At 43.9% G+C, this 27,680-nt stretch overlaps 1 protein-coding gene across 1 annotated transcript in view; it reads right to left on the bottom strand.

The window, feature by feature from the left end:
• kcnq4 (potassium voltage-gated channel, KQT-like subfamily, member 4) overlaps nt 1-27,680 on the bottom strand; it is a 789,375-nt gene that overhangs the window by 65,865 nt on the left and 695,830 nt on the right. The window contains exons 10-11 of the mRNA XM_043717965.2: nt 7,554-7,771; nt 293-395 (exon numbers count right to left, since the gene is read on the bottom strand). Of these exons, the coding sequence (XP_043573900.1) occupies nt 293-395; nt 7,554-7,771 (321 nt within the window). The remainder of the gene's footprint in view (nt 1-292; nt 396-7,553; nt 7,772-27,680) is intronic.

The following is a 27,680-nucleotide window of genomic DNA, read 5'->3' as shown; positions in this document are numbered from 1 at the left end:
AATAAAATCTCCTCACAATGAAACAATTTGACAGCCTTGTGGTTAGGTGAAAATTTATAGTGGGTTATTTTCCAGCATGTTCTGCTGCTCACCAACTGTAACCTCAATGGACAAAGTGCAGAATCCTGTGGGTGAGCAAAACGGCGCCTGTGGAGATTCAATCCCCAACTATTTCACAAAGCTGACTCAGCCAAACACAGCCTTGAAGTTAATTTCATTGTAATCTGATTTTCTTCATTGCTCGTGTTCCCGCAGTAAATGTTAATGCTTCACTTTGTAATGAAACACTGACCTAATGGCTCGGATGAGGGTTTTCACAACAGGCTTTACATCTTCCATACTGATATCACAGTGAAATGTCTTTTCATCATAGTTGTCATCTCCCATGTTCTCAGCTTAATAAAAAACAAAGAAAGAGTTATCACAGAGTGCAACACAAAAAGGAAACTTGCATTTTTATAAAATATTGCAGGATCTCAAGAGCATCTCAAGGCTCTTTACAGTCAGTCAATGAAGTAATTTTTAAAGTGCAGTCAAAAAATAATAAAAGGGTTTTAACATAAGACTCACTTTTAAAATAATGCTTAGGTTCCCACTTTTTCCTTCCTTTCCATAACAGGTATGAGAGTTTAGACACAAAATATTGACAGACTTTTGTACCATGGCAAGCATGAGACAGAGGCTTGCCTTTACCAACCAAGTGGTTTTAACCAACAGCCAAACATCTGAAAAGGACTTTTTTTTTTAATCAGGTTGGCAGAGCTTTGGGGCCTCACCGAAAAAGTGAAGTACATTTGATTTGGGGCAGACCATAAACCAGCAAACTGGATTAAAGGGGCACCTAACACAGCCTTAGAGTGCCCTAAATGTCTTGAGATATTCCCGAAGAGATATTGGGATGTAATCCAGCAATATTTTAGATTAGATTAAATTAGATTACTTACAGTGTGGAAACAGGCCCTTCGGCCCAACAAGTCCACACCGACCCGCCGACGCGCAAACCACCCATACCCCTACATTTACCCCTTTAACCTAACACTACGGGCAATTTAGTATTGCCAATTCACCTGACCCGCACATCTTTGTGACTGTGGGAGGAAACCGGAGCACCCGGAGGAAACCCACGCAGACTCAGTCAGTCGCCTGAGTCGGGAATTGAACCCGGGTCGCTGGCGCTGTGAGGCAGCAGTGCTAACCACTGTGCCACCATGCCGCCCAATATGAAACGGATTGATGCTGAATTAGCAGCTACATTTTCACTACTCACTATTTCCCATTGATTTGGAAAGTATTACCAAAATATTCAACTTCAAACTAAGTGATAGGGAGTCTAAGAAGTGAGTCTCAAAGAGTTTAAGGTATATTTTTATGAACCTCAGTGGAAAGAAGATCAGGTCAGGAGTGGTGATAAATGGATAGATGATTTGCAAAGAATCCATTTTGTACAGTTGGACTGGAATAATTTCAGCTCCACTACCTTATAATGGGCTCACTGAGTTTGACCTTGCTGTCTGTGGAAAGAGAAACATTATTCAGGTTTCCTGCGCCAGTGATCCAGACTACATGAATATGAGTGCACTTTGAGTGAGACCAAAATTTGATTGGGTGGTGATACTCTCCATATAGAATAGCTGGCTAACATGCAATGTTTGGTTTAACACTTTGAGTCATACAACACAGAACCCTTCGGTCTATCAAGCCCACTGACCAATCTACACTAATCCCACTTTCCAGCCATTTGATCTGTAGCCTTGAATGTTGTGACATTTCAGATGCTCATCCATATATATTTTAAAGATTGAGATTTCCCAACTCTACTACCCTCCCAAGCAGTGCATTCCAGATTCCCACCATCCTCTTGGTGAAAAGGTTTTCCTCAAATCCCCTGTAAATCTCCTGCTCCTCACCTTAAAATTACATCCATCATTATTGACCCTTCAACTAAGGGGAACGACTGCTTTCAAGCGACCCTGTCCCTCATAATTTTATATACCTCAACCAAGTTTCCCTTCAATTTGCCCTGCTTCAAAGAAAACAAGTGAAGCCTATTCAGCCTTCATAGCTGAAATGCTCCATCCCGGGCAATATTCTGCTGAATCTCCCTCCAGTACAATCACATTGTTTCCACAGTACGGTGAGCAGGTTTACATACAGTATTCCAGCTGTTGCCTCACCAACATTTTGTATAACTCCTACATAAACTCTCTGCTCTTATAATCTATGCTTCAACTGATAAAGGGAAATTCCATATATTTTCTTAACTTTCTTAATCTGTCCTGTCACCTTCAGGGACCTGTGGACAAGCACCCAAGATCTTTCTATTCCTATGAGATTCCTGGTGTCCTGCCATTCATGGAGTACTCCCTTGTGTTATTCCTTCTTCCAAAGGTTTACCACCTCACACTTTTCAGGGTTAAACTCCATCTGACCAATCTGTCAGTATCCCCCGTAACCTGATATCTTCTGCTTTGCTGTCAACCTTTGTGTCATCTGCAAACTTATTTGTCAGCCCCCAGCATAAAATTGCTATTATATTGTTGATATAATAAGGGTCTGCTCCCTGTGGTATATCAATGGACACTGGCCTCCAGTCACACAAACAACCTTCTATCACCACCCTGATTTCTACAACTAAGTCAAATTTTGGATGCAGCTTTCTAACTTGCCTGGGTCTTTTTACCTTCTTTATTCGTCTCCCATGTAGAACCTCAAGAAAAGCTTTGCTGAAATCCATATAAATTCCAATTACTGCATTACCCTCATCTACACACCTGATTATTATGATTGGACCTAATCATAAGTTATTAAAAGACCACAGGATAGGCCTGTAGACATTTGAACCATGAATGATTTTACAGCAACACAACACAGTCAGACTAAGACTGCCCCCCAAAGCTCCCTATTAAGGTTCACCTGACTTGGTCTCTCAAAGGGCTGCACACACTCCAACTACATATATAATAGGGCTGCACGGTGGCTCAGTGGTTAGCACTCTGCCTCACAGTGTTTGATTCCACCTTTGAACGACTGTGTGGAATTTGCACATTCTCCCCTATGTCTGCACGGGTTTCCTCTGGGTGCTCTGGTTTCCTTCCATAATCCAAAGATGTGCAGGTTAGGTCGACTGTCCACAGGAAATGCACAGTTACAGTGATAGAGTAGGGGGGTGGATCTGGGTTGGGATGGTATTTGGAGAGTCAGTGTGGACTAGATGGGCCAAATGGCCTGCTTCTACAATGCAGGGATTCTATGATTCTATGAACACCAATAACCTCATCGAAAAATTCTATCAAATTTGTTAGGCATCACTTCTCTCTGACAACACTATGCTGACTATCCGTAGTCAAACCTTGCCTCCCCAAATGGAGATTAATTCCCTCCATCAGAATGTTCTCCAACACTTTCCCTCCTAATATACTACTACTACTCCTGAGTGAAGGCAGGTACGAAGTAGTCATTTAACACCCCACCAATGTCCTCTGGCCCCATGCACAACTGTCCCCTTGATCCCTAAAATAAGCCGTACTCTTTTCCTGGTATCCTCTTCCCCTTGAAAAACGTATACCCAAAGAATAACAATTCATTTGACAATTATTATGCAGGGTATAAAAATGTCATCAAAACTAAAGAACTTCTTGACAACCTGAGACTTCATGGGAACCCCAAAAATGGTTCCAGAAATTTAATAAGTATTTGCACAAAAGCAAGAAAGTGAATGTGGATTAAAGAATCACGAGTAGTGAAGCTGGTAGATCTAGTTTAAGCTAGCATAAACTGAATGGTCTCCTTCTATTCTGCAATTTCTATGATTCTATCAACCTGTAAAATGGAGTACTTACTGTTTCAGGCACTCCATGTTGCAAGAAATAATCCGAGCTCGGTAGAGCATGGCCATGTACATCAAAGAACAAAACAAAGAACAAAGAAAGTTCAGCACAGGAACTGGCCGTTTGGCCCTCCAAGCCTGCGCCGATCCAGATTAGATTCCCTACAGTATGGAAACAAGCCCTCTGGCCCAACAAGTCCACGCCAACCCTCCAAAGAGTAACCCACCCAGACGCATTCTGCTACCCTACATTTACCCCTGACTAATGCACCTATCACTATGGGCAATTTAGCTTGGCCAATTCACCTGACCTGCACATCTTTGGATTGTGGAATGAAACTGGAGTACCCGGAGGAAACCCACGCAGAGATGGGGAGAATGTGCAAACTCCACACAGACAGTCGCCCGAGGTGGGAATCAAGCCCGGGTCCCTGGCACTGTGAGGCAGCAGTGCTAACCACTGAGCCACCGTACCGCCCTATCTATCTCTTTCTAAACTTGTCAACTATTTTCTAAGGGTCTGTATCACTTTGCTCCCTGCCCATTCATGTATCTGTCATTCCTGCCTCCATCACCTCTGCTAGCAATGCATTCCAGGCACCCACCACCCTCTGTGTGAAGAACTTTCCATGCATCTCTCCCCTAAACTTTTCATTTCTCACTTTTAACTGGTGACCCCAAGTAATTGAGTCCCCCACTCTGGGAAAAACCTACTTGCTATCCACCCTGTCTACACCCTCTCATGATTCTGTAGACCTCAATCAGATTCCTCCCTCAGCCGCCAGCTTTTTAATGAAAATAATCCTAATCTACTCAGCCTCTCTTCATAACTAGCACTCGACATATCAGGCAATATACTGGCGAACCTCCTCTGCACTCTCTCCAAAGCATCCACATCCTTTTGATAATGTGGCAAACAGAACTGTACACAGTATTTCAAATGTGGCCGAATCAAAGTCTTATACAACTGTAACATGACCTGCCAGCTCTTGCTTCCAATGAAGGAAAGCATGCCGTATGCTTTCTTGACCACTCTTCTGACCTGTGTCGCCAACTTCAGGGAACAATGGACCTGAACATCCAGATATCCCTGTACATCAATTTTCTCCAGGACTTTTCCATTTACTGTATAGTTCACTCTTGAATTGGATTTTCCAAAATGCATCATCTTGCATTTGTCTGGATAGAACTCCATCTGCCATTTCTCTGCCCAACTCTCCAAACTAACTATATTCTGCTGTATTCTCTGACAGTCCCCTTCATTATCTGCTACTCCACCAATTTTAGTGTCATCTACAAACTTGCTAATCGGGCAACCTACACCAGCCTCCAAACCATTTACGTATATCTCAAACAACAGTGGTCCCAGCATGGATCCCTGTGGAACACCACTGGTCACAGGTCTCCATTTTGAGGAACTCCATTTCATTACTACTCTGTCTTCTGTTGACCAGGCAGTTCTCTATCCACTTGGCTAGAACACCATGGACCCTGTGTGACTTCACTTTCTCCATCAGCCTACCATGGGTAACGTTATCAAACGCCTTACTGAAGTCCATGTATATGACATCTACATCCCTTCCCTCATTAATCAACGTTGTCACCTTCTCAAAGAATTCTATTAGGTTTCTAAGACATGATCTTCCCTGCACAAAAACAAAAGTGTCTCCCTATTGCATCAACAACCAACCCACGCTCAGCTTTGACCTCACAAATGCATCACTTCATGCGTTCATTCAGGATTACGGTTCTATGCAATAGACCACAGAATGCCCATGATCTAATCAACTGGCAGTGCCAAGGCCGCTAGCAGTCAGTCCATCAATTGCAAATGTCCACAAACTGCATTAGGACTGAAAAATTATAAAATGAAAGGACCTAGCTGGTGTTTGCTCTGAGCCTCTCAGGCCTTACAACTTTCTTATTCTGAGCTCAAAACTGCTCCATGCTTCAAGCTTCCATGAATTGGTAATCAACATCTCAAAGAGCTATAGCTCGACTACATTCCAGATCTTGAAATTTGTTCCTTCCCTCCTCTGCTGGCCATCTCAGCTCATCATGCATAAGTAGAGTGAGCCAACAATGTCAATATGAAGCAAGATCAGCTTAGATACATTCAGAGTGCTCAGGTAGCTAGTTACTTGTTTCAAGGTCTAAATTGATAACTCAGGCAGGATTTCCACACTGTCACAGAGTCATAGGATTTTTACAGTATGGAAATAGCTCCTTCAGCACATTGTGCCTGCACCAGTCACTGAACATCCATTATTCTAAACCCCTTTTTCAGAATTTAGTCAGTATCCCTGTGAGCTATGTTGTTTTGAGTGCTCATCTAAACAGCTCTTAAATGTCTTGAGAGTTCCTGCCTCTACCATCCTTTCAGGCAGTGAGTCCAAGGTACCCACAAACCCCTGGGTAAAGCAATAAATCCTTAAAGCCCAGCTAAACCTCCTCCATGTTTCCTTAAAACTGCACTCTCTGGTTATTGATCTCTCTACTGAGAGGAAAGATTTCTTAATATCCACTCTGTGATATTCCCCTCAGAACTTTATACACACCTATCAAATCACTCAGCAGCCTTTTGTGCTCTATGGAAACTGATCCCAGCCTATCTAGCCTCTCTTCATAACTGAATCACTCCAGCTCAGGCAACATCCTGGTGAATCTCTTCTGCACTCCCTCCAAAGGAATTACATCCTATCTTTCCAGAACCACTCACAATATTCCCTGTATATTGTATATAGCCTCACCACAACCTCCATGTTCTTCTATCCAATGCCTTACCAATAAAGGCAAGTATCTTACATGAACTCTTAACTACTGTATCTGCCATACCTGTTGATTTCAAAGATCTCTAAAGACGTACACTAAAGTCTCTCTGATGCCTTGCGCTTAGGAGGGTCCTACCATTCAACATCTAGTCTCTTGCCTTGTTAGTCTTCCCAAAATATATCACCTCACACTTTTCAGGACTAAATTCCACTTGCCACTGTTCAGCTTTTCTGACCAGCCCATCTATGTCATCCAACAGTCTAAAGCTTTCCTCCTCACTATTAACGTCTTTCCCATCTGCGAACCTACTGATCAACCTCTTACATTCATGTCTAGATCATTAATATATACTACAAACAGCAAGGGCCGAGCACTGAGACCTGTGATACATTGATCACCACACCCCCCCACCCCCCCCCCCCCCGCCCCCCGCTTTCTGCCCATTAAGCTAATTTTGGGTCAAATTTACACTGAATCCCAAAGACTCTTAGCTTCTTAACCAATCTGCCAGGTGAGACCTAATGAAATCCAAGCAGACTACATCAACGACATTACCCTCATTGACCTTCTTAAAAAAATCAATCAAATTTATGAGATATGATCTCCCCCAATACAACCATGCTGACTATCCTTGATTAATCCTGACCTGTGCAAGTAGAGATTAAGTCTGAACTTCGGATTGTTTTTCCAGTAGTTTTAATACCTACCATCCTTCTTGAATAATGTATCACATTAGCTGAGCTCCAGTTTTCTGGAACCCCTTCTGTGTCCAGAGAGGATTTGAAAATTAAGTCCGAGCCACTGCAATCTCCTCTGTTGCCTCCTACAGAAACCAGCCTACATGTCATCTAGGCCTGTGAATTTATCCACTTTCAAGTTTCCTGAAACCGCTAATCTCTCTTCCCTCCCAATATTAATTTGTTCAAGTATGCGTCAGAGATTTCTCTCTTCTTACTTTCCACAGTTGTTCTGGGTTTTAATCGGAGTGATGCTCGGAAACGGGTTCTGTCGTTGAAACTCCAGCTCTTCTGCACCTTAGTGGGGCTGACCTGTGTTGCATTCTCTGTACTGGGTGAGCGCTGGATACTTGGGGCTGAAGCCTGCTTGCTCCTCATGCTCTGAATTCTTGGACTATTCATCTTCATTCTGTCTCTGAATCCTAGCTTCTGGTTACTGAAACATGGTAGAAAAACATGAAAATCCTTGCATCCATAAACATTGCTTAACCAATACAAAACCGATGTATTTATAAACATATTTATCTATCAAAATATATTTATACTACAGATGGAAAAAGTGTAAAATAATTTAGCATCGGAAAAGTTCATGTCTACCTAGGAGTCTATTTTTGATAGGATTAATCCTATCTACTTATTTTTTCACCATCCACATATTCTATCTAGAATCAAAATTCCATTACCAAGCAGTAAGCTCCCTAAGGCTTCCCATCTTCTTAGCATTCTCAGTTTAACCTGTCTCCAACCAAAAGTTGAATCCTTCACCACAGGATCACTTTACTGGAATCACTGTTACATTCTTCAGTTCGCCAAACGTTCTAAAGAGGAAACACTGCATTTTCTGTCACTGTTCCTCTAGATTTAAAATTCCTCAAAAATGCTGGAGATATTAGTGAGTTTTGAGAAATGTTTTGCTCAGGTTGAGGTTTTGGATGTAGGTCTGCTTGCTGAGCTGAAAGGTTCATTTCCAGACGTTGCATTACCTTACTAGGTAACATCTTCATTGGCCTCATGCGAAGCAATGCTGAAAATTCCTGCTTTCTATTTATATGTTTGGGTTTCTTTGGGTTGGTGATGTCATTTCTGGTAGTGAAGTCACTTCCTGTTCCTTTTCTCAGGGAATGCTAGATGGGGTCTAACTCAATGTGTGTTTTGATAAGAGTTCCGGTTGGAATGCCATGCTTCTTGGAATTCTCGTGCGTGTCTTTGTTTGGCTCGTCCTAGGATGGATGTGTTGTCCCAGTCGAAGTGATATCCTTCCTCATCCGTATGTGAGGATACTAGTGAGAGAGGGTCATGTCTTTTTGTGGCTAGTATTTTCACATATAGATGAGGAAGGACACCACTTCAACTGGGACAACACATTCATCCTGGGACGAGCCAAACAGAGACACGCACGAGAATTCCTAGAAGCATGGCATTCCAACCGGAACTCTTATCAACAAACACATCGAGTTAGACTCCATCTACCACCCCCTGAGAAAAGGAACAGGAAGTGACATCACCAACCCAAAGAAACCCAAACTTATAAATAGAAAGCAGGAATTTTCAGCATTGCTTCGCATGAGGCCCACTGAAGATGTTATCTAGTAAGGCAACGAAATGTCTGGAAATGAACTTTTCAACTCAGCGAGCAAACCTACATCCAAAATGCTAGAGATATGTTTCTGATCCTCATATTACTGATAGCAAAACCAGATCAACTTGCTTGGAAATATTTAAAATGTGTGGTAATAAGTAGGAAAGAATTTGGTAGTAGTGAACTCGAATGTAATCTTTACTTTCATGTTTGACCATAATGCAGTTGCTCACCAGTTTGTCTCATGCCACAAGCTAGCTACACTGGATTATTGCCCAGGTATATCCTTGGTCATGATCCAAATAACAATTTTATTTAAATATGTGGTGGCATAATTGAACTGTATAACTTGAGTTTACCTTATTGGAAGTTGCAGAAATGAAACTGATCAACAAAGCTTTACATGTCAGAACAAATGCAAGAATTCCAAATTTCAACAATTTACAATAATTTATGCTACAGGAGAAAAGGGATGTGAATTCGTTGGCAAGTAATTGGCTGAGGCTTTGTAATGGGTTCCCGAGATTCCAGGTAATTCAGAAAGTGAAAGGTTTGAAAATATTGCTTTTGTTTGTGGAGAACAAGTTCTTGACTATGTTGCTTCCAGTAAACATACATTTGCAAGGCTACAACTCAATTGATTACCTCAAGTTGTTTCTTCGCAGGTTTAGTAAGTGCCGCCAAATTGCAGGTCACTGAATACAAAAGGTATTGTTTAATATTCCTAAATTTTCTGAATTACCTATGGGCTTTGGGAATCTGTAGTAACCGGCTTTCTCCGTGGCAAATGTGTTTTAGTTTAAAAAAACCCTACAGGTTTTGGCAACATGCTCTCTTTTCAGCAACATTCAATTTGTGTTATCAACTAGGAGAAAGTGAGAACTGCAGATGCTGGAGATCAGAGTCGAGAGTGGGGTGCTGGAAAAGCACAGCAGGTCAGGTAGTATCCAGGGAGCAGGAGAATCGATGTTTTGGGCTTAAGCCCTACATCAGGAATTTGGATGCTGCCTCGTCTGCTGTGCTTTTCCAGCACCCCACTCTCAAAGTTGTGTTGACAGGCCACTGATTGTTGGAAATGTATAGGACAAGCACTTTGCCCAATCCAAAATTAGACATGATGAGAAAATTATCATTGCCTGTATTATCTAGTTGAAATGGTACAACCATAAATGCACCAATTAGGAGAGAGAAAGCTGACATGCACCAACCAGGAGAGACAGCCTACTCTCACACCAATCAGGGAGAGGGCCTAATTCACATTGCTCCAACCTGGATAGAGAGTCTGACTCTCACTACATTATGGAGACAGGATAATCTGATTGCTAGAAGTTCATGATGAAGGTACCTACCATCCTCTGTTAAGTGTAGGGAACTACAGGGCACAGCAGTCGAGGAAAACCATTTATTGGTCTAACTAGAGAAAGCTCTTGCAGTTAACAAAGTGGTTTATTGCATGCTAGCAACTAGCTATTGGTTACATTGATATGATTGATGTTGTTACAAAAGCGGAGTAGGGACCAGATGTAGGTCTCATTCTTTCACAATCCTAAACTGTCTTTCCCAAGGGTGGTATTCCTCACTATTAACAATTTCAGACCCTGTTTGACCTATATACATCAGCCATGAGACAGACTATCAATCATACAGCCACTAATATACTGGAAACAGGGTGAATCATGTCAGCAAAATGAAAGAGGAAATGGGTTCCATCACACAATAGTTAAAAATGAAAAGCAATGGGATATTTTATTTAGAAAGTTCAACATAAGGAAGATGGAGTGAGAAGAGGAGACCTAGTAGTTTCTAGAGAAATATATTATCCAAGATTCATTGGGCTGAATGGCAGTTCCTACGTTAAAGTATTCTAGGACTTGATAACAGATGGTCAGAGCCACATTTGAGCACACAGGCGCCAACTGACAAACATTGGTCAAAGGCAATCTCACAATGGTATCCAGCCTGTTTCACAATGGCACTCAGCCAACCTTAAAGTACTGAAGATGAGATACCTGCAGACAGCTCCAGAATATTGCATATGCAAAATGCAGTTGTACATCTGAGGATGTAGATTACATTAATGGACTTCAGGGAAGATAGAATTGTCTTTGAGAGAAAGTAATGTAGATTCACTATTATATCAGTGCTCAAGGGTTACATTATGGAGACAGGATAATCTGATTGAAAGAAGTTCATCAAATAGTAACATTAATTCGTTTTCTCTGCAAATGCTACCTGACCTGAACTTTTCAGAAATATTTACATTTAGTTGAATCAATCTTCACTTTCCTGGATGCTGTTAAGTTCCTTGAATATTGTCATTGCTCCACTCAAACACAACTTGCCCATAAGCATCTTTAATGTTGTAAAACATCATAAGGTACGTCACAAGAAAGCCGTTGAGCCAAAGTTGATGTTAAGTTAATGTCATAGATATCATGATCAATGAATTAAAGCTTAGTTGAAGAGGCAGTTTTTAAAAAAAAAGTCTGAAAGGAGGGCGATGTAGAGGAGATTGAAGGAGGAAATTCTATAACCCAAGAGGGTACACGGGCCATTGGCAGATGGAGAGTAGGAGGACAAGCTCAGAGGCCAAAGTTTAAGGAACACAGAGTTCACATAAAATTACAGGCTTGGAGAAGATTCCATGGTCATATAACAAGAGTTTTTAAAAGCATTGCTTTATGAAATCATTTATGATTGACACAAAGGTAAATAATCCCTCTGATTTTCTTTTGGCCCGTCTGCAGCCTTTGACAGAGCTGACAATACCACCCTCTTCCAATGCCTCTCAGTATCATACTGCTGGGTGGGACTGCACTCACCTGGTTCCACTCTAACTATCCATCTAAACATAGCTAGAGAATCACATATAATAGCTGTTCTTCCCACTTCTGTGCAATTTACGATTATGTAGCTTGATCATAGTAACATAGTTTGTTTTACAATGGCTCTGTGAAACAACTTTGGACATTGATTTTAGAAGCGCTCTGTAAATACAAGTTGTTGTTAAGGCACGTGGACAATGGGAAGCTAACATTGGAATAAATGAATCTGGAGGAAACAAAAGCCTGGATGAGGATTTGATGGGCTGTGTGTTGATAGCTGACGTTTAGTCACTGTGAGGATATGGACTTGTATGTGCAGTTCTGAGTTAGTCCCAAAGTCAAGGTGGCAGACAGTCTGGCTCAGTGGCCAGGAAGAGGAATGGAACCAGTGTCTCTGGTTTTGTGATATGGACTGAAGGTATAGCTTTGCGTTTTTTTTTGTCCAATTAGAAGTAGTTTAAGTTCCTTGGGCAGAATGCACTAACTGACCATGGCACCATGATACAAGAAGTCACTCATGAGTAAGAAGGAGTGTAATTTAGTAGGGGACAGTATAATGAGGGAGGTTGACATTGTGGGAGACAGAGAGTGCATATGTGTTGCCTGCAGAGTGTCAGGGTTTGGATCAACTTCTCTGGGCTGGAAATGAAACTGCAATAGGAAAGATGGGATCCAGTCATCATGGTCCATATATCAATGAGATAGGCAGCACAAGGAGGTTGTGCATAGACAGTATGAGCAGCTAAGTGCCAAATTAAGAAGAACTTCAAAGGTTATAATCTCTGCTAATTACTGAAGCAACATGCTAATTGGCGTAATGCCAACGAAATAAGGCAACAGAATATGTAGCCACAAGACTGGCTAGGAGAAGTGGGTTTCAATTTGTGGGGCAGTGGCATTAGTCCCTGTGCAAGTGGGATCTGTACCGATGGTTTGTCTCCACATGAATCATGTTGGGGCCAGTGTTTTTGTTAACTTCATGACCAGGTAAGGAAACAGAGAGGATCTTAAACTGAATATTGTGGGCAAAGGATCAAATCTGGAAAACGTGATAAATCAAAGAGTACTCTCAAGCCCAAAGAGAGGTATTAAATATGGGAAATGATAAATAGACCATGACAAAAGGATAGAAAGCAAAAATCTAAGATCAAAATCAACAGATAGAGCAGAATTTATAAAGAGAGTAAAAGGATAAAGCTGAAAGCACTCCATCTCTATAGCACTCAAAACAAAATAGATGAACTAAGAGTGCAAACAGAAATTCATAAATATGATCTAGTAGCCAATAGAGAGACATGGCTGAAGGATGACATGGATTGGCACCAGAACATTGAAGGGGATAGGATTTTTAGGAATGATAGAGAAGTAAGAATAGGTGGAGAATGACTTATTAGTTAGTGATGGTATTAGCACAATAAAGAGGAATGACCTAAGTTCAGGAAACCAAGATATGGAAAAGTTTGGGTAGAAATGAAAGATGATAAAGAGCAGAGTCACTTTGGGAGTGTTTTACAGGTCCCCTCACAATAACCACATAGTATGGTGAGTCATAAGGAAAAAATATTGAGAGTTTGTCAGAAAGGCACAGTGACAATAATGGGAGGTTTTAATCTATAATATTGACTGGAAAAGTCAGATAGTCAAAGATAGTGTAAAGACCTTATCTTTTCATTTTTTTTTTACTTTTTGATTGTGGACCAAAATGAGAAAAGGATATTACTTTGAATCAAGGAATCTGTGGAAGGAGAAGTAGCAGTTTTAAAACAATTTGCTGGAACTCACCGTGACTTGTACTTAGACAGTTGCTTTGTTCAAGGGATGGGGGAAGATTGTTACAGACTTATGGTCACAGTGGCATGTGCTCAAGACAGCTCTGCCCAGAGGTAGACTGATGATCTTTTTTTAAAACTCAAAGTTCACAGAATCATAGAAACCCTACAGTGTGGAAACAGGCCATTCGGCCCAATAAGTCCACACCAGCTCTTTGAAGAACATCCCACCTAAACTCAATCCCCCACCCAATCCCTGTAACCCTGCATTTCCCATGGCTAATACAGCTAACCTTCACATCTCTGAAAATTATGGGCAATTTAGCATGGCCAATCCACCTAATATGCATTTCTTTGAACTGTGGGAGGAAAATGGGGTACCCGAAGGAAATCCACACAGACATGGGGAGAATGTGCAAACACCACAACGTCAGTTGTTCCAAGGCTGTGTGGGTCAGGACAACAATTCTTTGACTGGCTCTTAGGCAGGTGGACATCAATACAGTACAGATTCTAGAGTCAGCTTCTTTTGCTCTTTGCAGAAAATTAACAAATATTTTGAAGATAGTTAAAAATCAGACAACACCAGGTTTAATTGGAAGCACTAGTTTTCGGAGCGTGGCTCCTTCGTCAGGTGGTTATGGAATGACCATGTTGGCCATCTAACAGTGGAGAGACTTAACAAACAATCCAGGTCTTTTTCAATATATAACTTCAGTTACATCACACTGTAAACTTTGGCTATAAAAGACCTGTGGGAACACCCCACATACATTTGGGACACCATCCACCTCCTCCAAGACTTTCATTTCCCTGGCCCCCGACGCCTCATCTTCACCATGGACATCCAGTTCTTATTCACCTCCATCCGCCATGATGAGGACCTCCAAGCCCTCTGTTTCTTCCTCTCCCGGTGTATCCACAAGTACCCCTTCACTGACAGTCTCATTCGTTTGGCTGAACTGGTCCTCACTCTAAATAATTTCTCCTTTGAATCCTCCCAGTTGCTCCAAACAAAAGGGGTAGCGATAGATATCCACATGAGACCCAGCTATGTCTGTTTCTTCGTCGTGTATGTAGAACAGTCCATCAACTACACCGGCACCCCACCTTTTCCTCTGCTACATTGATGACTGTGTCGGCGCCACCTCAGGCTCCCACAAGGAGGTTGAAAAGTCCATCAACTTCACACCGACGTTAAATTCAACAGGATCATGTCAGACACTTCCCTCCCCTTCCTGGACCTCTCCATCTCCATCAATGGTGACTGATTCAACACGGACATCTTCTAAAAACCCACCGACTCCCACAGCTACCTGGACTACACTTCCTCCCAACCTACCTCCTGTAAAAACGCTATCCCTTATTCCCAATTGTTCCACCTCTGCTGCATCTGCTACCAGGAGGACCAGATTCTGGACTAGTGGTGCTGGAAGAGCACAGCAGTTAAGGCAGCATCCGAGGAGCAGTAAAACTGACGTTTTGGGCAAAAGCCATTCATCAGGAATAAAGGCAGAGAGCCTGAAGCGAGGAGAGTTAAGCTAGAGGAGGGTGGGGGTGGGGAGAAAGTAGCATAGAGTACAATAGGTGAGTGGGGGAGGGGATGAAGGTGATAGGTTGGGGGCAGGTGGATAGGTGGAAAAGAAGATAGGCAGGTAGGACAAGTCATGGGGACAGTGCTGAGCTGGAAGTTTGGAACTAGGGTGAGGTGGGGGAAGGGGAAATGAGGAACTGTTGAAGTCCACATTGACAACTTTTATCTATCCACCTCCATAACCAGTGCTCCTCAAACATTCCAGAAGATTCCCACCGGCCTCTGGAACTGCTCGGACACCATTAGCCATGCGGCTGGTGCAGCTGCCACCCCCACGCTGATTGATGATGTCACTTCTGCCCCCATCATGGCCACTCCCACAACCACTTCCGCCCCTCACAATTCCTCATGCATCACACGTGACATCACTTCCACCCCTCACATCATCGCTGATGTCACACGCTCAGTGACTTCCGCCACCCCTACTGCCTTGACTGCCACCATTTCCGCCCCCACCGACGCCACTCACCTGCATTCTGCTGACATGACCCCACAGATCCCACTGTCACCATTCCTAGTCGCCAGAACCCTGAGGGGAACACCACCCCAGCTCATGACTCCACCCCCATTCCCCCCACCATTACACCCACTCCAGTTATCGGCTCCACTCCCACTCCCAGCTCTACTCCCACACCAGATCCCAGCTCCCAGCCCTGCTGTGTTTTCACCATCCCTCCAGACCTTCCCCTCACTGAGGACGAACGATCAGTCCTCAGCAAAGGACTCACCTTCATCCCCCTCCGTCCACGCATCAATGAATTTAATACACGCTCTGACGTCGTACACTTCTTCCGCTGCCGCCGCCTCCAAGCTTACTTTCACAATCAAGACTTCCACCCACCTCCAACACACTGCATCCACCTGGACACACCCCGCGCTGGCCTATTACCTGCCCTCGACCTCTTCATTTCCAATTGCCGCCGGGACATTAACCGCCTCAACCTGTCTACCCCCCTCCCCCACTCCAACCTTTCATCCTCACAATGCACAGCCCTCCAATCCCAACCTCACCATCAAGCCAGCGGATAAAGTGGGCGCAGTGGTTGTCTGGCGCACTGACCTCTATACCGCTGAAGCCAAACGCCAACTCGAGGACACCTCTTCCTACTGCCCCCTTGACCATGACCCCACCCCCCATCACCAAACCATCATCTCCCAGACCATACAGAACCTCATCACCTCAGGAGATCTCCCACCCACAGCTTCCAACCTCATAGTCCGGGAACCCCACATTGCCCGGTTCTACCTCCTTCCCAAGATCCACAAGCCTGACCACCCTGGCCGACCCATTGTCTCAGTCTGCTCCTGCCCCACTGAACTTATCTCTACCTACCTCGACACTGTACCATCCCCCCTAGTCTAGGAACTCCCCACATAGGTTCGAGACACCACCCACGCCCTCCACCTCCTCCAAGACTTCCGTTTTCCCCAATGCCTCATCTTCACCATGGATATCCAATCCCTCTACACCTCCTTCCACCATGACCAGGGCCTCCAAGCCCTCCATTTTCTCCTCTCCCGATGTCCCCAACAGTACCCTTCCACCGACACTCTCATTCGTTTGGCCGAACTGGTCCTCACCCTTAACAATTTCTCCTTCGAATCCTCCCACTTCCTCCAGACCAAAGGGGTAGCCATGGGCACAGGTATGGGCCCCAGCTATGCCTGTCTCTTTGTTGGCTCCGTAGAACAGTCGATCTTCTGTAATTATACCGGCACCACTCCCCACCTCTTCCTCCGCTACATTGATGACTGCATTGGCGCCACCTCGTGCTCCCGCGAAGAGGTTGAGCAATTCATCAACTTCACCAACACATTCCACCCTGACCTTAAATTTACTGTACCATCTCTGACACCTCCCTCCCCTTCCTGGACCTCTCCATTTCCATTAATGACGACCGACTTCACACTGACATTTTTTACAAACCCACCGACTCCCACAGCTACCTGGATTACACCTCTTCCCACCCTACCGCTTGCAAAAATGCCATCCCGTATTCCCAATTGCTCCGCCTCTGCCGTATCTGCTCCCAGGAGGACCACTTCCACCACAGAACACACCAGATGGCCTCCTTCTTTAGAGACCGCAGTTTCCCTTCCCACGTGGTTAAAGATGCCCTCCAACGCATCTCGTCCACATCCCGTACCTCCGCCCTCAGACACCCCCCCTCCAACCGCAACAAGGACAGAACGCCCCTGGTGCTCACCTTCCACCCTACCAACCTTTGCATAAACCAAATCATCCGCCGACATTTCTGCCACCTCCAAACGGACCCCACCACCAGGGATATATTTCCCTCCCCACCCCTTTCCGCCTTCCACAAAGGCCGTTCCCTCCGTGACTACCTGGTCAGGTCCACTCCCTCCTACAACCCACCCTCCCATCCTGGCACCTTCCCCTGCCACCGCAGGAATTGCAAAACATGCACCCACATCTCCTCCCTCACCTCCATCCAAGGCCCTAAAGGAGCCTTCCACATCCATCAAAGTTTTACCTGCACATCCACTAATATTTATTCTATCCGTTGCACCCGATGCAGTCTCCTCTACATTGGGGAGACTGGACGCCTCCTAGCAGAGCACTTTTGGGAACATCTCCGGGACACCCACACCAATCAACCACACCGCCCTGTGGCCCAACATTTCAACTCCCCCTCCCACTCTGCCGAGGACATGGAGGTCCTGGCCTCCTTCACCGCCGCTCCCTCACCACCAGATGCCTGGAGGAAGAACGCCTCATCTTCCGCCTCGGAACACTTCAACCCCAGGGCATCAATGTGGACTTCAACAGTTTCCTCATTTCCCCCTCCCCACCTCACCCCAGTTTCAAACTTCCAGCTCAGCACTGTCCCCATGACTTGTCCCACCTGCCTATCTTCTTTTCCACCTATCCACTCCACCCTCCCCCCACCCCCGACCTATTACCTTCATCCCCTCCCCCACTCACCTATTGTACTCTATGCTACTTTCTCCCTATCCCCACCCTCCTCTAGCTTATCTCTCCACGCTTCAGGCTCTCTGCCTTTATTCCTAATGAAGGGCTTTTGCCCGAAACGACGATTTTACTGCTCCTCGGATGCTGCCTTAACTGCTGTGCTCTTCCAGCACCACTAATCCAGAATCTGGTTTCCAGTATCTGCAGTCATTGTTTTTTCCCAGGAGGACCAGTTCCACCACGGAACACACCAGATGGTCTCTATCTTCAAAGACTGCAACTTCTCCTACCACATAGTCGATGATGCCCTCCAGCGCATCTTACTCACTTAGAACATAGAACATAAAACAATACAGCGCAGGACAGGCCCTTCAGCCCTCAATGTTGTGCCAATCTGTGAACTATTCTCAGCTCATCCCCCTACACTATCCCAAAATCATCCATGTGTTTACCTAAGGATTGTTTAAATCTCCCTCATGTGGCTGAGTTGACCACATTAGCAGGTAGGGCATTCCACGCCCTTACCACTCTCTGCATAAAGAACCTGCCTCTGACCTCTGCCTTAAATCTATCACCCCTCAATTTGTAGTTATGCCCCCTCATACAAGCTGACATCATCAACCTATGAAAAAGACTTTCACTGTCTCCCCTATCTAATCCTCTTATCATCTTGTATGTCTCTATCAAATCCCCTCTTATCCTTCTTCTTTCCAATGATAACAGATCCAAGTCTCTTAGCCTTTCCTCATAAGACCTTCCCTCCAGACCAGGCAACAGTTGGTAAATCTCCTCTGCACCTTTTCCAATGCTTTCGCATCCTTCCTGAAATATGGGAACCAGTGTTTTGTATAGTTGCAGCATGATATTGCGGCTGCAGAACTCAATTCCTCTACGAATGAAAACTAACACACCATATACCTTCTTAACAGCACTATCCACCTGGGTGGCAACTTTCAGGGATCTCTGCACATGGACTTCAAGATCCCTCTGCACACCCACACTACCGAGAATCGTTCCATTGACCCAGTACTCTGCTTTCCTATTATTCTTCCCAAAGTGCATCACCTCACATTTAGCTGCATTGAACTCCATTTGCCACCTCTCAGCCCAATTCTGCAGTTTATCCAAGTCCCCCTGCAACCTGTAACATTCTTCCACACTGTCCACTACTCCACCGACTTTAGTGTCATCTGCAAATTTACTAATCCATCCACCTTTGCCTGCGTCTAAGTCATTTATAATAATGATAAACAGCAGTGATCCCTTGTGGTACACCACTAGTAACTGGAGTCCAGGCTGAATATTTTCCATTAACCACCACTCGCTGCCTTCTTTCAGAAAGCCAGTTTCTAATCCAAACTGCTGAATCCACTCAATTCCATGCCTCTGCATTTTCTCCAAAGAGCCTACCATGTGGAACCTTACCAAAGGCTTTACTGAAATCCATGTACACCACATCAACTGCCCTACCCACTTCCCGCACCTCTGTCCTCGAATCCCACCCTTCCAAATGCAACAAGTCAGAACACCCCGGTTCTGACTTTCCATCCCACCAACTTCTGTATTCATTACATCATTCTCCGCCAGAGATATATTTCTCTCCCCACACCATCTGCTTTCTGTAAAAACCATTCCCTCAGTGACTCCCTTGTCAGGTTCACGCTCCCCCACCAACCCACCCTTCCCTCTTGGCACCTTCTCCTGCCACCGCAGGAATTGCAATACCTGCGCTCACACATCCCCTCTCACCTCCGTCCAAGGCCTATAAGGGGCCTTCCACATCCATCAGAGTTTTACCTGCACTTGCACACGTGCTGTTTACTGTATCTGCTGCTCCCGATGCGGTCTCCTGAACACTGGGAAGATGGGACACCTACTTGTAGACCACTTCAGAGAACATCTCTGGGACACGTGCATGAAGTAATCCCACCACCCCGTGACCGAACACTTCAACTCTCTCTCCCAATCTGCCAAGGTCATGTAGGTCCTGGGCCTCCTCCATCGCCACACCTTAACCACCTGATATTTGGAGGAAGAACGCCTCATCTTTCGCCTTGGGACCCTCCACCACACGGCATCAATGTGGATTTCACCAGTTTCCTCATTTCCCTCCCTTCACGTTATCCTAGATCTAACCTTCCAACTCAACACTGCCCTCATAACCTTTCCTACCTGTCCAACATCCTTCCCACCTATACGCTCCACCCTCCTCTCCGACCTATCACATTACCCCCACCTTCATCTACTTATCACATTCTCAGCATCCTTCCCCCTAGCCCCACCCCCTTCCATTTTTCTCTCTACCCCTTGGCTCACAAGCCTCATTCCTGATGAAGGGGTTTTGCCCAAAACATCGATTCTCCTGCTCCTTGGTTGCTGCCTGACCTGCTGTGCTTTTCTAGCACCACACTCTCGACTCTATCTATACTAGTACATTCCCCGCACCGTGGGCGGCACGGTGGCACAGTGGTTAGCACTGCTGCCTCACAGCGTCAGAGACCTGGGTTCAATTCCCGCCTCAGGCGACTGACTGTGTGGAGTTTGCACGTTCTCCCCGTGTCTGCATGGGTTTCCTCTGGGTGGAGAAAGTGAGGTCTGCAGATGCTGGAGATCAGAGCTGAAAATGTGTTGCTGGAAAAGCGCAGCAGGTCAGGCAGCAACCAGGGAACAGGAGAATCGATGTTTCAGGCATAAGCCCTTCCTCTGGGTGCTCCGGTTTCCTCCCACAGTCCAAAGATGTGCAGGTAAGGTGAATTGGCCATGCTAAATTGCCCGTAGTGTTAGGTAAAGGGTAAATGTAGGGGTATGGGTGGGTTGCGCTTCGGCGGGTCGGTGTGGACTTGTTGGGCCGAAGGGCCTGTTTCCACACTGTAATGTAATCTAAAATCTAATCAGACTCCATGCATTCTCATCTTATGGATGAATCTTTTATGTGGCATCTTATTGAACACCTTCTGGAAATCCAAGTATACAACATCCATCTGTTCCCCTCCATACGCCGTGCTTGTAGTGTCCTCAAAAAAACTCCAGTAAGTTTGTCAAACATGACCTTCCCTTCCTGAATGCATGCTGTGTCTGCCTGACAGAGCTTTTTCCATCCAGATGTCTTTCTATTTCTTCTTTAATGAAAGCCTCCAGCAGTTTCTTCACTACATATGTTAAGCTAACTGGCCTATAGTTACCTGCCTTTGCCTATACTCTTTTTTTTTGAACAGCTGCATGACATTTGCTATCTTCCAGTCTGCCAGGACCTGCCTGGAGTCCAGTGAAATTACCACTAATGCATCTACTATAACTTCTGCCATTCCATCAGGAGCAGGGGACTTATCTATCTTTTGCTCAACACTACTCCCTTAGTGATAACAATTGAATTGAGGTCCTCATCTCCCATCGTATCCTTAACATCACTCTATGGCATGTTAGACACATCTTCCATAGTGAAAACTGACACAAAATAGTTATTCAAAGCCTTGGCCACTTCAGCATTACCAAATATTAATTCCGCTTTCTTGTCATTAGTGAATACTGAAGCAAAGTATTCATTAAGGGTCTCCCCTATCTCCGACTCCACTACCCCTGATCGGCCCAACCCTCACTCTGGCCATCCTCTTGTTCCTCACATAAGTGTAGAACGCGTTGTGGTTTTCCTTAATCCTACCCGCCAAGGCATTTTCATGCCCGATCTAGCTCTCCTAAGTCTATTCTTCAGTTCCTTCCTGGCTACCTTGAACCCTCTAGAGCCTTATCTAATCGGTGCTTCCTCAATCTTAAGTAAGCTTCCTTCTTTCTCTTGATTAGATGTTCTACATCCCTTGTCAATCAAGGTTCCTTCACCCTACCATCCCTTCCTTGCTTCATGGGACAAACCTGTCCAGTACTCGCAGCAAGTGTTCCCTAAACAACCTCCACATTTCAGTTGTACATTTCCCTGAAAATATCTGTTTCCAATTTATGCTCCACCGTTCCTGCCTAATGGCATTGTAATTCCCCCATCCCCAATTAAACACATAACGTCTGCTCTTATCCCTCTCCATGACTTTAGTAAAGGTCAGGGAGTTGTGATCACTGAATTATTCTCCCATCGAGTGATCTGACACCTGACCTGGCTCATTGCCAAGCACCAAATCAAAGATGGCCTCCTCTCTCCTCCGGTCTATCTACATATTGAGTCAGGAATCCTTTCTGGACAGACCTGACAAAGTCTGCTCCATCCAAAGCGTTTGCACTGAGGAGGTTCCAATCAATATGAAGGAAGTTGAAGTTACCCATGACAACAATCTTGTTACTTCTATAACTTTCCAAAATCTGCCTTCCAATCTGCTCCTCTATGTTTCTGTTGCTATTGAGCGGTCTGTAGAAAGCTCCCAATAAAGTGACTGCTCATTCCCTGTTTCTGACTTCCACAAGACTTCCAGGTGTAGGGAATGCTGGATGACGAGAGAAATTGAGGGTTTGGTTAAGAGAAAGAAGGAAGCATATGCCAGTATAGACAGGATAGATTGAGTGAATCCTTAGAAGAGTATAAAGGCAGTAGGAGTATACTTAAGAGGGAAATCAGGAGGGCAAAAAGGGGACATGAGATAGCTTTGGCAAATAGAGTTAAGGAGAATCTAAAGGGTGTTTTGCAAATACATTAAGGACAAAAGGGTAACAGGGAGAGAATAGGGACCCTTAAAGATCAGTAAGGTGGCCTTTGTGTGGAGCCACGGGAGATGGGGGAGATACTAAACGAGTATTTTGCATCAGTGTTTACTGTTGAAAAGGACATGGAAGATAGGATGGAAGGAAATAGATAGTGACATCTTGAACAATGTCCATATTACAGAGGAAGAAGTGTTGAATGTCTTGAAATGTATAAAAGTGGATAAATCCCCAGGACCTGATCAGGTGTACCCTAGAACTCTGTGGGAAGCTAGGGAAGTGATTGCTGGGCCCCTTGCTGAGATATTTGTATCATTGATAGTCACAGGTAAGGTGCTGGAAGATTGCAAGTTGGCTAACATTGTGCCACTATTTAAGAAAGGTGGTAACGACAACTATAGACCATTGAGCCTGACGTCGGTGGTAGTCAAGTTGTTGGAGAGAATCCTGAGGGACAGAATGTACATGTATTTGGAAAGGCAAGGACTGATTAGGGATAGTCAACATGGCTTTGTGCGTGGGAAATCATGTGTGTGGGAAGAAGCAACAAAGAGGATTGATGAGGGCAGAGTGGTAGATGTGATTTATATGGCCTTCAGTAAGATGTTCGACAAGGTTCCCCATGGAAGACTTGTTAGCAAGGTTAGATCTCATGGAATACATGGAGAACTAGCCATTTGAATACAGAACTGGGTCAAAGGTAGAAGACAGAGAGTGGTAGAGGGTTGTTTTTCAGAATGCCACAAGGATCGGTGCTGGTCCTCTACTTTTCATCATTTATATAAATGATTTGGATGTGAGCATAAGAGGTATAGTTAGTAAGTTTGCAGATGACACCAAAATTGGAGGTGTAATGGACAGCGAAGAAGGTTACTTCGGATTACAACAGGATCTTAATCAGTTGGACTGAGGAGTGGCAGATGGAGTTAAATTTAGATGAATGCGAGGTGCTGCATTTTGGGAAAGCAAATCATAGCAGGACTTATACACTGAATTGTTAGGTCAGAGGAAGTGTTGCTGAACAAAGAGACCTTGGAGTGCAGGTTCAAAGCTCCTTGAAAGTGAAGTCGCAGGTAGATAGGATAGTGAAGAAGGCATTTGGTATGCTTTCCTTTATTGGTCAGAGTATTGAGTACAGGAGTTGGGAGGTCCTGTTGCGGCTGTACAGGACATTGGTTAGGCCATTTTTGGAATATTGCATGCAATTCTGGTCTCGTTCCTATCGGAAAGATGTTGTGAAACTTAAAAGAGTTCAGAAAAGATTTACAAGAATGTTGCCAGGGTTGGAGGATTTGAGCTATAGGGAGATGCTGAACAGACTGGGGCTGTTTTTCCTGGAGCATCGGAGGCTGAGGGGTGACGTTTTTGAGGTTTACAAAATCATGAGGGGCATGGATAGGATAAATAGACAAAGTCTTTTCCCTGGAGTGGTGGAGTCCAGAAATATAGAGGACATAAGCTTAGGGTGATATAAAAGAGACCTAAGGGGCAGCGTTTTCACACAGAGAGTGGTATGTGTATGGAATGAACTGCCAGAGGAAGTAGTGGAGTTGAAAAATGTGGTGCTGGAAAAACACAGCAGGCCAGGCAGCATCCGAGGAGCAGGAGAATCAACGTTTCGGGCATAAGTCCCTCTCCTGCTCCTCGGATGCTGCCTGGCCTGCTGTGTTTTTCCAGCACATTTTTCAACTCTGGTACTCCAGCATCTGCAGTCCTCACTTTCTCCTAGAGGAAGTAGTGGAGGCTAGTACAATTGCAACATTTAAACAGCATCTGGATGGGTATATGAATAGGAAGGATTTGGAGGGATATGGGCCAGGTGCTAGATTGGGTTGGGATATCTGGTCAGCATGGACGAGTTGGACTGCAGGGTCTATTTCCGTGCTGGACATCTCAATGACTGTATGACAACCAGAGAGCTGGTTATATAAGACCTGGTATTGACAATGGGACAGGATTAATTAATGACCTTACAATGAAATTTCGGCAGCAACAAGCTCAGAGAACCCTGGATGTGACTGGATTAAAAGGAAAGGAGAGACATATAACAAGTAGAAAGGGAGCAAAACAACACAGGCATGAGAAAATATATAAAATGCAGGAGGAGCTCAAGAAAGCAATGAGGAGACATGAAAAAACATTGGCAGTGAGGACTATGGAGAATCCCAAGATATTCCATAAGTATATAAAGGAAAGAAAATAACAAGGGAAAGAGTAGGGATAAAATGGCTTCCACTTGCTCTTGACGTATATATTCATATGTCCAGGATTGGATGTTGGAAAAGCAGTGTGACAACACAATGTGGAGGAGATGACAAAGGACATGGTGATGAGCTTTTATCAACTGACATATAGAACTTAATGTGCTTTTGGATGCTGTCCTGATATTTAAATTTTCAGACTAATGCCTGAATTCATATACTAGATCAGCAGAAACTTTCTCCAACAAAATCTTGGAAAGATTGAAGACCTGTACAAACTTCTGTTACAAACTCTGCTCCCTTTCCATTGACATCCTCTCCTTGATAACTGTCAGCGGCTGAGACAGATTGTTTGCAATGTTGTTGACTTGTACATTATCCCAAGTTGATCACATTTCAATCGAGACCACCACCTCCATTATATTGATTAACTCTGCCATGTTACATCTAGTTCAGATCAAGTCTTGTTCACCCTTCACTCCTCTGCTCTTTCACCCATAAAGGCTGCCATTATTCTTATGTCCCTCTTTGGCTTTGTCACCTCCCTATCTTATTAACTTTCTCCAACTTTAAAACCTTCCACGATACCTATTTTTCTCTAATTCTGGCCTGTTATGTAACCTCTAGTTTAATCTTTCTGCCATTGGTGTCTGTGCATTCAGCTGCCAAAACCTTAACTTCTCGAATTCCACTCCTCAATCTCACTCTTTCCTTCTTTAAGATGCTCCTTAAAATCTCTTTGATTAAGCTTTGGTCATTTGTCCTAATCTCTCAGGTGGGCTTGGTCTTCAATTTTTTATTTGATTTGCTCTTTTGAAGCAGGTTGGGACTTTTTAAACATTGTTAAAGCTGCTATATTAATGCAATTTGCTGGTTTTATATGTAGAATTCACAGGATGTACTAAGGCCAGTCAGCCCATACCAGTTTAGCCATTCAACTCCTCTTCCCCCAACCAATTCAACAAATAAGTCTTTTATAGATGGGTTTTCCTCTGCTCCAACCAGAGGTCCATTCTCCACTATCACTGCTACTGTCCAAAGGTAAATGCCCACATTAAACTGCATTATAAATTTCATATGAAACTCTTGTCTGAATTTAACCCTGAAACTACAAGATTGGCTCCCTGTTTTGCTTTGGTGGACAGAAACACATTGGTTACAAAACAAAGAACTGGTTGAATGCAATGGGCCCAACTTCATTCTGTCGTATTTAATAATTTCTCAACCCTTTTTGTACTCTTCCCATTGTCAATCAATAGAATGTACTCTCAGGGCCGCCACAAGAAAGGTGTGACATTTGCAAAGGCAGGAAATCAAATAATTGAGAGGTTTAAAATTTCAATTCAGGGATCTCCACTTGCAGCTCCTGTTAAAATCCCTCATTCATCCTAAATGGTGCAGTTGTGAGATATTGTAATGGGCTTAAATGTTCTCTGCTGGAACATGCAACTCAAATGAATACCAAACAAGAACTGGATGAAGTTTGACTGTAATGCCTCCATTTTGAATAAGATGTTAAAACTCATTGTTCAGACCCACACATGGAGAATGGTCCTTTCGGTGAGGTACTGGGAGTTCTTGGCATTCAGACAATAATACTTGGATCATGAATTTCAGCACAGAAGGAAATTGAAGAAATCTTCAATTATGTATTCTCCTCCTTTTAAAAACATCCAGACTTATGAAATCAATCTCTTCTTGTTAAGACTCTGGAATAGAGGATAACCACTATACAAAATTAGGCTTTACATCTTCCACTATTTCGAGATGACCACTGGATGTAGGATGAGAATCTCTGAGCATCGCACAAAACAATATACTCACACCAACAGCAGAAAAGGCCATGGAATGCTGGAATTCCAGGTTCATAACAACTTAGTTTAGAATTTCAGAAGTGTTAATAAGGTAATACCTTGATAATCAAAAGATTAACTCCAAGAATCCATGCATGAACAGGCATAAAAATAATCTAACATCAAGCATCTAAAAGTCTACCTAATGGAGAACAGGCTAGTCTCCAATGTCTGCTGAAGCAAGGAATTCTAGGACTGAGGGGGGGGAGGGTTCATGCAGATTCAGTTAGTTGGCATTCCAAAGGACCCATCCAGGAGCTTGATACCTCTGTTTCCGTGTGGTTTGAATCCGGAAGAAATTCTTTTTACTATTAAAGAGATGACTAGGAGTCAAGAAGGAGATAAAAGTAGAATGTTATTGTACATATTAAAGGATTAAAAAAGTAAAGCACATGCAGTGTTACCTGAATCTGACTGCAGCCCAAAAGCAGAAGTGAAATAAATTAAGCACCTTCATTGTGAATTGTTCTTTCATACAGATAAGCATGTGTCTGGTTACAGAGGAGGGATGCCATGGTCTTCTTATTGTGGATATACCCATGAAGACTATTTACAAGCCAAAGGTTACATTTTGTACTTGTCACCTTTAATTAAGTAATTAATTCAGAATTCCAGATTATTTCAATGCAGAGGGCTAAATGGAATAAGATACAGTTCATCAAATATTTAAAGGGCTGGCTTGCTTTTTGACACTTTAATGCTATTAATGTGCCATATGACACCTCATCCAGTAAGATCTGTAAAAGGTTTTCTCCTCTGCTGCTTGTAATGGCTAATGCATCATATTGATATGCTCAACTGATTAATTTATTTACTGTAAATGTTGACTGTAAACAAACAGATCCTGAAATACTCCTCTCTGACAGTGAGTGATTGTGAAAAGTTAAACAGCCTTTAATCAACTTTCTTACTCCATGTTCAGAAGTCTATATTTGGCTATTTACAGCA

Source organism: Chiloscyllium plagiosum, unplaced genomic scaffold (assembly GCF_037043375.1).
Source record: "Chiloscyllium plagiosum isolate Xiang-an unplaced genomic scaffold, Cpla_swu_hap1 HiC_scaffold_30, whole genome shotgun sequence".
Lineage (NCBI taxonomy): Eukaryota > Metazoa > Chordata > Chondrichthyes > Orectolobiformes > Hemiscylliidae > Chiloscyllium > Chiloscyllium plagiosum.
The sequence above is the reverse complement of the archived record's forward strand: the minus strand, read 5'-3'. Positions and strand labels throughout refer to the sequence as shown.